Genomic DNA, 13,296 nt, shown 5'->3' with positions numbered 1-13,296 from the left:
ACCCTTACATACCCGCAATGCTGGTCTGGTCTTCCTGGCCGAGCTCTATTTACATGGCTGATGCAGTGACTTCATGTCAACAACACGTAACAGTTGCAGGTAATCACTGGCCTCAGCCATTTACCTGACAAGGCCAGCAATTGGCTTCAGCCAATACTTGTTGTTGACATGACATCACTGCTGCAGCCAGGCAAATAGAACCCAATGGGGAAAACTGGAGCGGCAGTGCAGGATCTTTGAGTTAAGTACTTACCTGTTCTGTATTTCAGGTAGATCCCAAGGGGAGTCTGGTTTCCTCCTGAAACTGGACACCCCTTTAAGCAGATCAGCTGTGTATAGAGACATAGTGGCAATACTCCATGGGAAAATAATATGCAAAGAGGTATGTTCCTGAGATAGACAACCATCTTCCTATTGCCACCTCTTGAAAGTGGCTTCCTAAGAGTCAATGTTCAACTTTTAAAAAAGCCTTGGAAAATGACCAGGGCAAACGGCCAAGCCAAATGTCCATCTGCAGACAGCTCCTTTGTGGTACCTGGCACTCATCATTACAGAGTAGAATTCTGGCTAAGGCTACTAGTTTTAAAGTGTAGTATATTGGTGCTTAGCAAAAAGGGCTTTTCTTGCTCTTATGGCTTTTGGTTGATAATTAAGTACCCTGCATCCATCAATAATGGGGCATTTGGTGTATTGGTGTATATTGACAACCTATCCTCAGCACAGGTAATCAATATCAGACTGGCATGGGTCTGACTTCCAGAACCCTGCAGATCAGCAGTTTGAAGAGGCTGTGGCACTCGGGTGACGTCTTCATCCTCTTCACTGTATACCATCTAACTTGTAGCTTCTAACGAGTTAGACAGTGTGCAGTGCTTATACAAGTACTGTGGACTCTTCAAACATCTGATTCTGGGAGTTGGGCCTCCACCGATCTGATATTGATGACCTATCCTCATAGTAGCACTGCACAACCCTTTTACATGGTTATACTGAATCATTTAATGGAAAACTATATATATCTGAGCTTAGCATCTCCCCCTCTATCACATACAGTACTCAGATAGACCTCACAGATTTAGTAATGTGAGGATACTCTAATAATTATTTTCATTTCCTTGGGAGTGATCTCTTTAAAAAATTGGTTTCTACTGGATCTCAATGGCCTCTAACGTTCCTGTGCGGATCTCTGTGTAGACCAGTGCAAGAAAATGTAGCTAGTGGTGAGCACTGGACCTAAAGTCAGAATAGGAAAGACACGACTGTCTTTTCTTGAGGTCTGAAGCACAATCCTGCTGTTGATCTACTGTAGAGCCCTCCCGTGTCCTGACATTTTCAATAATCCCCCTTCCCTTGTAGACTGTAAGCTCTTGCAGACAGGGTCCTCTCCCTCTCTTTACCAGTCTTGATGTACAGCATTATGGAATTAATGGCACTTTAAAATAAATAATTTGGGCTCGATCAAGGTTGGTGATGGTCCTTATCCCACTTTTTGACCCATCCCTATCTGATGCCCTGTCACAGCCACATATAGGAGAGGTGGCCACACATATGTACATTGTCCTTTCCGGTAAAGTGCATGAAAGTAATGAAGACAATTGAGCCAGCTCATCCAATAAACATCAAAGGAGAGTCTTATGCATTTACTGTATGTTCACCTCCACACCACTTTTCCACTGGATAACATCACCAAATGATCATTAGAGGAGGTTGGTAGTGGAAGCCCCAAATCACATTCCCTCACACCAAGGCTCTGTTCATAATAGCATCTTGGTTTCCTTTGAGAATGAGATATGATGGATCTAAATGGTGGCTGATGGACCCAGTTACCATCAAGAGTGACAGAAGCCCTGGTAGATACCGCATTAAAGCTGAAAAAAGGTTAAAAGCTAAGTTACACCGGAATTAAATTTCTTCTCCTAAAAGTTCTCTACAAGTACAGATTTTTTCATTGCAAAACTGGTCCAATGTATTAATTCATATATTTTTTTTATATCTTTGTTCATATTTATATCTTCATTCATTATGATTTCTAATACACGTGTGTTTGGTGAAACATGATAACTACTCTACCCACATTCCCTATGACATACCTCTCCCATTTTACTTAGATAGACACCGCTCTTAAAAACACCCATTAAAGTGGTGTTAATGATTGTTCATTTGTGATGCCGGCAGCTGTCTGTATAGAAGAGGATCCTGGGAGTTTTTATTTTTGGTTCATCTATTGGAGGGCAACATAAGGTTTCGAGTACAGCTGTTCCTATAAATCTGTCTGCATGTTCAGTGCTTTATGGCACAGCTGACCTACTGTATGGCATCGCAATAGTTTTTCTAATATGCAATGTAAATGTGAGCAGTGCATATCATGAGACATAATGCAATTTATCATCATTTCACTTGGTTTTACGATTTACTTTAATCAAAGCGTTTCACCGAAGACGACAGTAGCCATTCACTGGTCAAGATGTCATTGCAGCAGCAAGTAAACCTCTCCCATGTTCAGCAGTCTAAGCTTGTGATATTGGGCAGAAATACTCACGTAATGGTCGTTTCTCCCACTAGTGTCTCCAGGCTTATACTTTGTCTTATGCGTTTTTTTTGCTGATGGCAGGACAAAGATCACTTTTCCTTTGGGGTGGTGCCACCCTCAGATATGGGTGAAGCAATGAAGAAAATGATTGAGGGTGTTGGTGACACTCACCATGACTGCGATAACTCACACCCAAAGCCACCACTGGTTTGTATACCCCTGGCATGGTTTGGTGGCTGTTAACATGAGAGATGTTCTGTCATATGACATATGTCAAATATTGCATGTTCCACAATCGCATTAAATAATGTATTTAATTCAACTTCATGGGACTGTGTAGTGATGCTCTGCAATCATTGACCTAATCTTAAACCCTAATCTCCACGTAGCTTTACCCCCATATTAATAATTATCTCCTTCAATACAAGTAATCACATCTTCATCACGTTCACCATAGAAAGCTCTTGTTCTATTAACACATGTTTACACTTATTAACCTTGTAAATTGCGTCTTCCTCTTTAATATGCTTTACTACTTCCATTTAGAGACTTTGGTGCTCACATCTAACACTTCTAATTCAGATCTAATACTTATGCAGCCACCTCTCCAACCAGACGTGAGGTGGAAAGTTCTACTTTCCAAATAGACCCTGCCCCAGTGTGGATGTTCTAGTAGCATAGGCATATGCTACCACCAGACGGCTATCCGAAATCATTGGGTGCCTACTAAGCCTGGCACTTGCAGGGATCGCTAGAGACTTTCCCTGTGAAGTAGGCCGACGACACATGATGGACATCGGTGCTCGATGGACCCCAGTGACTTTAATGGAGTCTGTCTGGAGTGTTTATCATTTATTCTTAAAAAAAAATATAGTGCTATGTGTTTTGCTTTTTTTCCAGAAAATTTGATAAGATCTGCCCCTGCAATGCAGAAGTGAGCATAGCCATAGCTGTATAAGTATAAATTGTTACTATAAGGCCTCATGCACACGACCGTTGTGTGTTTTGCGGTCCGCAAATTTCAGATCCGCAAAACACTGATGGCGTCCGTGTGCATTCCGCAATTTGCGGAACGGCACGGACAGCCATTAATATAACTGCCTATTCTTGTCCACAAAACGGACAAGAATAGGACAGGTTATATTTTTGGGCGGACCACGGAACGGAGCAATGGATGCGGACAGCACACGGAGTGCTGTCTGCATCTTTTGCGGCCCCATTGACAACGGTCGTGTGCATGAGGCCGAACACTGGAGTATTCGGCACATGTTATGTTGGTGTTTGTGTTCATACGGCTACGTTCACATGGTCAGTCTAGAGGTTTGTTATCTCAGTTATTTCTTTTGGACAATGTCTCTCCTCCACTTTACTAGGATCTGATTTTGGATGACGGATTTGAATACCCAAAATCCATCTGCTTATTGTTACATCAGCAGCATATGTTACTGTGCGTGATAATACATATAATATAAAGTGTTAGTTTAAAGGGCATCTGTCAGCAGATTTGTACCTATGACACTGGCTGACCTGTTACATGTGCTCTTAGCAGCTGAAGGCGTCTGTGTTGGTCCCATGTTCATATGTGTCTGCATTGCTGAGAAATATTAATTAATATATATGCAAATGGATCTCTATGAGCAACAGGGGCGTTCCCATTACACCTAGAGGCTCTGCTCTCTCTGCAACTGCTGTGCCCCCTGCTCTTTGATTCAGGCGGGTATGATTATAATTTCCCTGCCTGGCCCTGTCAATGAAGTGCAGAAGGCACAGCAGTTGCAGGTGTAATGGTAACGCCCCCATTGCTCCTAGATGGTAATTTGCATATATCAAAACACAATTTTTCTCAGCAATGTGGGCACATATGGACATGGGACCAACGCAGATGTCTTCAGCTGCCGAGTGCACATGTAACAGGTCAGCCAGTGTCATGGGTACAGATCTGCTGACAGATGCCCTTTAATATATGAATAAATCTGCAATCGTGTTGTAATATTTTGCTTGCATGAATTGTCTTTGTTGCTTATCCTGTTGAATAATGTTGTCATGTTTATTTTCAGTGTTTAGTGATGTCTGTATTCAGACACATTGTATTAGCTCCTGATATTCCCTGTCTAACCACAGTTGTCTTGATGTTGTAGGCCATTGTCCCTGCACACTTTGAGACTCGCATGGCCAGTGGACTGGTGAAAGGACATGCTTATTCGGTCACAGGAGTGGAAGAGGTATGGCATCACACATTTCTGTCAAGGGTACAACCTATGGATTTTCTGGGGAAATAATGACCTACCAATTATATGGACACGAGGTCAATAATTCTAACATAATATGTCAACTGGGACATTTCTTTGTCTACAATGTTTGTCTTTTGATTATTTGCAGTTTTAATGTTTTAATTCAGACCAAAATCTCTAAATGTAAATGACATGTTTTCCTGGATGCTGATAATTTAAAGGGGTTCCAGGGACTTTAAGAGTACAGTGGTCCCTCAAGATACCATGGCCTCAGGATACAATATTTTCATTTTACAATGGTCTTTCCTGGGCCATCATAAGATGAAAGTAGACTCAATGTACAATACCTCAGACTCAGATCCAACCAATCAATACGGTGTATGCTGGTTGTATAGTAGCTCTTCTTTACAGCACCGTTGTCACGAGGGTGCCAAGAACCACGCCTGACTCAGTTATACCCGGGGTCAGGAAGTCGCAGTGGTTGGCTGCACGCTCTATGTAGAAAGATAGGGCTGTTTCCTTATGGCAGCTTTCTGGGTTTGCTTTGCAACCCTTTTTGGCTCACTCAGGGATCCGTAGCTCCTTCTCCTCAGCTGTTCCTTGTCCAGCACTCCCAACCTCCTTATATTCTCCTCTCACACTTCTCTGGTTGCCAGATATAGAGCTTCCTGCCTGGACTTCTATACTGACCCACTGGAGCTGTGTTGCTGCGTTCCCTGGTGGTTGTTCCAGAACGTTACCCTCCGGATCCCTGTTGGGCCTTTGTGGTCTGCTGTTGTCGTCCACCTGGGTTTATGTGTTTGTCTGTATTGTCTGTCCTCTCCTTGGTGTTTTCCTCTTAGTGTCAGTGGTGCGGACTAGTGATCCCACCGCCCTATTTACTATCTAGGGCTCATCTTAGGGAAAGCCAGGGTTTAGGCACGCGATCGGCGTACGGGTGAGGAACCCATCTAGGGACGTCTGGACAGTCAGGTGCCAGCCGCAAGGTGAGTCAGGGGTCACCACCTTTCCCTCTCCCTTGGGCAGGGCCTTCCCTTTTCCCTCCCTTTGCGTGACGCCGGTCATTACAACTGTGCGTTACTACGTGCTCTGTACCGCCCCCTGTCTGTACCAGGATGAGCTTCTCCTTTGGATGTCAGGTGGCTCCATGTTATTTTTCTGGTCCACCGTGTGCTATACAGGACCCTGAAGAAGCTCCTGCCCTCATCATATGAAGGGATCTACAGCTTCCAGCATCTATTCCTGACTGTTATATGGAAGAACTTTCTTAGTCATCTGCATATTTTTCTTGGGATGACATTTTGAGGCTTTGGAACCAATTACTAGTTTCCACAGAGATATAGACTCAAGTTACAATGGTTTTTATAACATACAGTGGTCCTTCTCTGAACCAATGAATATTGTAACTTAAAGGACCACTGAACATCCATGCAGGTCAGAAGGGCTGTGAATTTTTAGTGAGGATCTGCACATGGAAAATCCTCAGAAGAGTACAGTACCAACCACGTGGATGAGATTCAAACAAACGTCATCCATATGCTGCAGAATCTTTCTACTTGAAAATTGACCCGTGGTGTAGGAAATGTCCAGCATGTCAATGTCTGCTGAGGGTTTCACTGTGGATTTCACACTTTGCAATTTAGCGGGGTGAAATCCATAGGAAATATGCAGATTTTTTTTGTGGATATGCAGCGAAATCCTTTGATGGATTTTTCTGCTGCATGTGGACCTGGCCTTGTTCTGATGACCTCTTCCTTGGGAGGGTGTATCTGACTAGCAGAACCTCTAATATTCAGTATAAATAAGGGGCCCTTTATCTTTGTACACACAGACATGCCCCACACATACGGCTGTGGCTATGCCTAGTACTGCAGCTCAGTTCAAGTTAAAACCCCTTTAACCAAGGATAGCTACCTTGCAACTGGTAGCATTAGAGGCAGGGGTTGTCCACTTTTAATTGATGACCTATCCTCAGAATAGGTCATGAATATCAGATCTGCAGGGGTCCGACTCCCGACACCCCCACCGATCAACTGTTTAAAGAGAAGGCAGTGCTCGTATGAGCGCTGCCTTCTCTGCTCTGTTTACCTGCTCGATGCAGCAATTTCAGTGGTGAGCAAGTGTAATTACAAGTATGGCGTCCCCATTCACTTTTATGGGACGGCTCTGTAGTATTCACTTGAGCAGACAGAGCCGTCCCATACTTGTAATTACACTTGCTCACCACTGAAATTGCTGCGCCGAGCAGGTAAACAGGAGAGAAGGCAGCGCTCGTACGAGCACTGCCTTCTCTTCAAACAGTTGATCGGTGGGGGTGCCAGGAGTCAGACCCCGTCAATCTGATATTGATGACCTATCCTGAAGATAGGTAATTAATAGTAAAAAGTGGACAACCCCTTTAAAAGCTTATTTTTGTACCCTCTTCCCAGAATTCCAGAGGAGCACTGCCTGGCCTATAAGACTCATCACGCTTAAAGGGGTATTCTCATCTTAATGATCACTGTTAAATCTGTTAATGATTTAACAGTGATAATTTTTCTAAATATATTTAATTAACTAATTCCTACCCCTTAGAAGTAAATAAACATATACTTACCTGACTGTTGTCTTCCGTCTCCCCTGGTTACGGCCACCACTCTTCTCAGGAATCGCGGTGGCCGCGCTTGCGCAGACTACTTCTTCTCTTATCGGCCGGCCGCGTGCAGTCACGAAAGCGCACGCCGAGGCCGCGCATGCACTATGGTAATTTCTTCCTGGCCAGTATAGTATAATTGCCAGGAAGAAGTCACTAGGGCGCATGCGCAGCCTCGGCGTGCGCGTTCAGTCCAGCACGCGGCCCGGCCGGGAGAAGACTTCAATGAAGATGGAGCCCGCCCCCTGCAGAGTGCCTAAACCAGGAAGTGGACAGCGCGCCGGGAGCAGGTAAGTATGAAACGGCGTGTTGATAATACCCCTTTAAGGTGCTGTCCATAAGGAGATATTGTATTCCCCAAACCCGTTTGACCAGTCAATAACACAGTTCTGAGATAAAAGTCAGACTTTTTATTACAGAATTCAAAGTTGTTTTTTTTTTTTTATTCTGACTTTTTTGTTCCAGAAAGCCGTATTTTCAGAATTTTGTTAATTATTTCAAAATTGTACTATTTTTTTTTTAAATGGCCCCAGGATGATTAAAATAAATAAATCAAGTTTTCAAACCAACTGTCTATAAAAACTGCTTCTAGAATGGTATAACAACGCTATTTATTACATGGCAGACTGCATTCAAGAGGGACAAGGTGAAGCTGGTGCGTCTAAGAAATCCCTGGGGACAGGTGGAATGGAATGGATCCTGGAGCGATAAGTAAGTGCTTTACCAATATACATTAATCATGATTTTAGTCATTAAATGCGGTTAAATATTGGATTATCTAATACAGTTGTGGTGACCTCAATACTGTACCTATGTTTGGCAGCTCTAAAGAGTGGACAGTAATTGATAAATCAGAAAAGTCACGTCTACAACACCAGATAAATGAAGACGGCGAGTTTTGGTAGGTGAACAGTTTGTTGGCATTTTCTCTGTTTTAAAATGTAGCCCGACATTGCTTTGAATTCTGCTCTGTAATATTAATGGCATTGCTTCCATTAGAAGCTACAGTGATGGACATGGCTGCCAGTAGACTACAACTGTAGGGGATTTGTACTTTCCCAGCAGCCAGGTCGGTCACTTTGGATCAGCTAAAGAGACATTCTGGTTCGTATGATATGCAACAGAGTAAAAAGCAGAGTAAATGGTGACATAACTCGTAGGATAGACAGTGAGAGTCCTGATTACACCGCACACACAGGATAACTGGCAGCCTTCTGTGTACAAACACTGATATAGAGAGAGCTGTCAATCATCTTATGTGGGCGGAGTTATCAGGACTCTTACTGTCTCTCCTGGGAGTCCTGTCAGGATTTACTCAGCTTTTTACTCAGAAATTCTGCTCCAAATCATGTAAACCTATATATCACAGAGCTCAGCGTCTAACCCTCTATCACAGTGTTTCCCAACCAGTGTGCCTCCAGCTGTTGGAAAACTACAACTCCCAGCATGCCCGGACAGCCTTTGGTTGTGCGGGCATGCTGGGAGTTGTAGTTTTGCAACAGCTGGAGGCACACTGGTTGGGAAACACTGCTCTATCAGATCCTGCTCTCCGAATAAATCGCTGGGCAAGTTCATTTTAAGGACACCCCTTCACCTCTTATTCCCCTATAAAATAACCAGAGGAGAGCACTGCTCCTTTGTGCAGGCTCTATGCCAAATAAGGCACCAGTATTATAAATGGCACATAGTAGGTGGGGATCTTGGGGCCCAGGATCTTCTAGTTAAACCTCTGGTTAATCACATGAAACAACCCTGCTTATGTGATATAACTAAATCTCCTCATGACAAGTAGATTGGACTCCGCTCTGTCTGGGACTCTTGGAAGCATTATGTGTATTGGCAGCAGGAAAAATTCCCTTGGCAAGCAATTTATAAAATGAAAACCCATAACTCATAGAATTGTGTATAGGACCTCTACCCTGCACTACACATATTTAATAGGGGGAAAGTGGTGACAGATCCTCTTGAAAAATTGAAGGACAGTTTTTCCAGGGGACATCTACAGCTGAAGACTTTTTTTTCTTCATTTTAAGTGGTTGGAGATATTAAATGTTAGCTTGTGAAATCACAGAATATTTCTGTCCCTTCTAAAATTAAGTATGGCTGCAACCGCAAGATTTTAAGTGGCGCTCCTCAAAAATGATGCTTGTTTGCAAATGTTTACAGGGGAGAAGCACAAGACTCCAATGGAATAGTAACATAGTTTAAGGCTGAAAAAAGACATCTGTCCATGCAGTTCAGCCCGTTATCCTGCATATTGATCCAGAGGAAAGCAAACCTGTGAGGTAGAAGACAATTTTCCCCACTTAAGGGAAAAAAAATTCCTTCCCGACTCCATTTAGGCAATCAGAATAACTCCCTGGATCAACGACCCCTCTCTAGTAGCTATAGCCTGTAATATAATTACACTCCAGAAATACATCCAGGCCCCTCTTGAATTCCTTTATTGTACTCACCATCACCACCTCCTCAGGCAGAGAGCTCCATAGTCTCACTGCTCTTACCGTAAAGAATCCTCTTCTATGTTTGTGTACAAACCGTCTTTCCTCCAGACGCAGAGGATGTCCCCTCATCACAGTCCGGGGGAATGCTTTGTCTAGAGCAGGCATGCTTAACCTGCGGCCCTCCAGCTGTTGTAAAACTACAACTCCCACAATGCCCTGCTGTAGGCTAATAGCTGTAGGCTGTTCGGGCATGCTTGGAGTTGTAGTTTTGCAACAGCTGGAGGGCCGCAGGTTGAGCATGCCTGGTCTAGACTATATATCATTTAAAGAAACATTTAAAATGTGTTTCCGCAATATACCACTACCTTGAGTTGTGAAGGAGGGCACAACATCCATTGGCAGCCAAAGCTCATTCTTGGTTAAAATGCATTTATATGGCTCTAGTTACTGCAGGAAAAGGAGTGGGCATCGTCTACATTGCCACAGGTATAGTTTTGATCAGACACTGGACAAGCCTTTCTCTGGTGTAGCAACATCAATGATTCCTTTTGGGTTTTCTTTAATGTTCTACTGGGTTTGGGATAAGGAATTAAGCTCAAATGAGGTAATAAAACATTGGACATGGATTACTACCAAGTTCCAATGCTGAGGCATAGACATACCGTAATCATATTCTGACCACTCAGGTACCAATAGAAAAACATTAGCCCAAAAGATTAGCACCAGAAGATGAACTTGACAGCAGGAGATGCCCCCAGCACATTGGGCAGTAGTGCTGCCAAGGAAACTTAACAATGTCCTAATAAAACACATGGTACAAACTTTTTCACGTACACCACTTTCCCAGTCACTATTTTATTTTCACTTTACCCGCAGGATGTCATTTGATGATTTTATGAAGAATTTTACCAAACTAGAAATATGCAACTTGACAGCAGATGCTCTAGAGTCAGATAGCCTCCAAACGTGGACTGTTTCCGTTAACGAGGGACGGTGGGTCAGAGGCTGCTCTGCTGGAGGATGCCGAAACTTTCCAGGTGATCTTTTAATATTTACAGTCATCATCCTCTATTACTTTTATGGATAAAATAAAAAAATAAAAATATAAAGGCAAAATGGCAGGGAAATGGACAATGGCCTTCTCTAGATGAAATAGCAGCTGAATCATGTATCATTCAGAGAAGAGTTTTGACTTGTTCCCCTGAAGCCCCCTGGTTGTCGATCCCTCAGTTTATTGTAGTTTTCATAAATGTTTGGACAAAGAACTGCAAATTTGTTGGTTATGACTACATATTTTCATGGCTATATATTGTGTGCAGGTTTACACCATAAGGGGTGACTGGCCTAAGGTGGGTCCATTTTAATTTTCAGATATAGGGACCTCTCTTATGTCTGTTTCATTGTCACCTCAGAAAACAATGTGAATTTGAGGATTTAAGAATAAATAGGCTTACACAGGCTAAGTGGTAAAAATATTTACTAAGTGTCATTAATTATATATATATATAGACAAATCACATACAAAATTGTAAAGGTAAATAATCAAACACAATGGGCGAGCTCCCGTCGCCATGCTACCCATGTAGCATATGGCCGATGCTCCATGGTAATTCAAGAGAGAGATAGTGACCTACAACATCCTACCTAGATGATGTTCTCATTGGACCCAAGTTCTTTGTCTTTGTGCACAAAGCTTAATACCTTTTAGCTCCTCCGATGTCCAGTGTGGAGTATGCATGTCCTGTGAGTTAACCACTCTGGAATGTGGTCTGGTGGTCATCAGACACAGAACAGTGGCCTTGTATATGTTGACTAACTATCCCTAACTCACTACATTACAAGGAATATAGAAGGTAACATAATAATAATTGGGGAAAGAACCAATCAGTATTGTATTAAAAAAAAAAAACTAAACAGGATGAAATACAAAAATGATCACTAGAACTCTTCTTTAACCGCTTACATACCAAGTCTATTTTAGCATTGGGCCCACAGGAATATATTTCATTTTTACATCACTGCATTCTTACAGCCAATACTTTTTTTTATTTTGCCATTGACGTAACTTTGACAGCTATTTTTGTGGGATGAGTTGTGTATTTCAATATTACCGTATGGGGGTGCATATAACATAAATTCATTTTTATAAACTCTATGGGTCTGAATTAAAAAAAAGATGGAATTCAGTGATTGATTTTGTGTTTTAAATTTTGTGACATTAATTGTGCAGCATAACTAATGTGCTCCTTTTATTTTATGGGTCAGTACGATTATAACAATACCAAATATGTATATTTTTTGTTTTATGTTTTTCAACTTTTGCACAATATTAGTGCTTCAAGAAAAAAAATAAAAATTTTTGGGTCACATTCTGAGTACCAATACATTTTTAATTTTCTGTCGATGTACAGTAGCTGTAAGAGGGCTTGTATTTTGAGAGAGAAATTGTACTTTTTTGTTACACCATTTTGGGGTACATGTAATTTGATTAACTTTTACAAACTTTTTTGGGGATAGTAAAAAACAATTCTACCAATGCTAACAATTCATTCATAACTTCTAGTAGAAATAATAAAGGAATGGCACAACATAGAGTCATAAGAATAGATGCTCCAGAATTGTTATTACGTGGGGAATGCTATTAAAACAGGCATGTCAGGAGTGGTGAAAGGTCCTCTTTTAATAAACTTCACTAACCTTTATTTTATGTCCCACTACGGGATGTCACAATGCGAATGCTTGATAGCTTTTATAATGTATTGGTAAATCTTTATGTACCAATGCATTATAGACTGTCACTTTAAGACTAACAGGCTGTGTATTAGACTGTGCCTGTGGTGCAGCTCAATGGGCATATAGTCATGGCAGGCCTGGGGGTCTTTTTTAGGCCCATGGCATCACATTAGCAAGCCGCAACTGCTTTTATGAGGGGAGAGAGGGAGACTCCTCCTTCTGCCTAAATTCTGTGGTTGCCATTGAAACAACCTATCGAGGTGGATAAAAGGGCCAGGATCTGAGTTACCTCTGATCCTGGCTATTACAGCAGCTGGATCATCCTGCTTCCTCAGAAGTTACTGTAAATTATGGAGGCTCAGGGGTGGACTTTAACACTTCACAAACCAAGAAAATGCATGGGGTCCCAGAGATTAGGGGCTCCCTACTAGCCACAAGTGGTTGACTGAGAAAAATGACTAAAGGGGTGGACATACCGCCTGTGCATTCGGTTCAGCTGCACAGGTGGTATGTCCTCAGTGGCGCCTTTGCCAGATGTAGAGCAGTAGCTGGCTGTACTGCAAAGCTTGGAGTGGGTCTTAGTGGACTGACGGGGCAGAGCTTAGACAAACAATAAAAAATTAGAAAAATGTGTCTATACGATTTAACGGTGAACACAGGGTACCTGAGATGTACCGTGTAATGACATAAACATTTAAGGACTGCTAATGTTATAATTTTAAACAT

General features: G+C 42.3%; 1 protein-coding gene across 5 annotated transcripts in view; it reads left to right on the top strand.

Moving 5' to 3' along the window:
* Positions 1 to 13,296, top strand: part of CAPN3 (calpain 3) — a 109,067-nt gene that overhangs the window by 37,123 nt on the left and 58,648 nt on the right. For 3 of the 5 annotated variants that reach the window (XM_044271223.1, XM_044271219.1, XM_044271220.1), the window contains exons 6-10: positions 2,612 to 2,737; positions 4,669 to 4,752; positions 8,019 to 8,104; positions 8,217 to 8,294; positions 10,714 to 10,874. In XM_044271223.1, the coding sequence (XP_044127158.1) occupies positions 2,612 to 2,737; positions 4,669 to 4,752; positions 8,019 to 8,104; positions 8,217 to 8,294; positions 10,714 to 10,874 (535 nt within the window). The remainder of the gene's footprint in view (positions 1 to 2,611; positions 2,738 to 4,668; positions 4,753 to 8,018; positions 8,105 to 8,216; positions 8,295 to 10,713; positions 10,875 to 13,296) is intronic. The other 2 variants (XM_044271221.1, XM_044271224.1) reach the window with 1 other exon arrangement.

The sequence above is a fragment of the Bufo gargarizans genome, chromosome 11, assembly GCF_014858855.1.
Source record: "Bufo gargarizans isolate SCDJY-AF-19 chromosome 11, ASM1485885v1, whole genome shotgun sequence".
In the NCBI taxonomy this organism is placed as follows: Eukaryota; Metazoa; Chordata; class Amphibia; order Anura; family Bufonidae; genus Bufo; species Bufo gargarizans.
The sequence above is the reverse complement of the archived record's forward strand: the minus strand, read 5'-3'. Positions and strand labels throughout refer to the sequence as shown.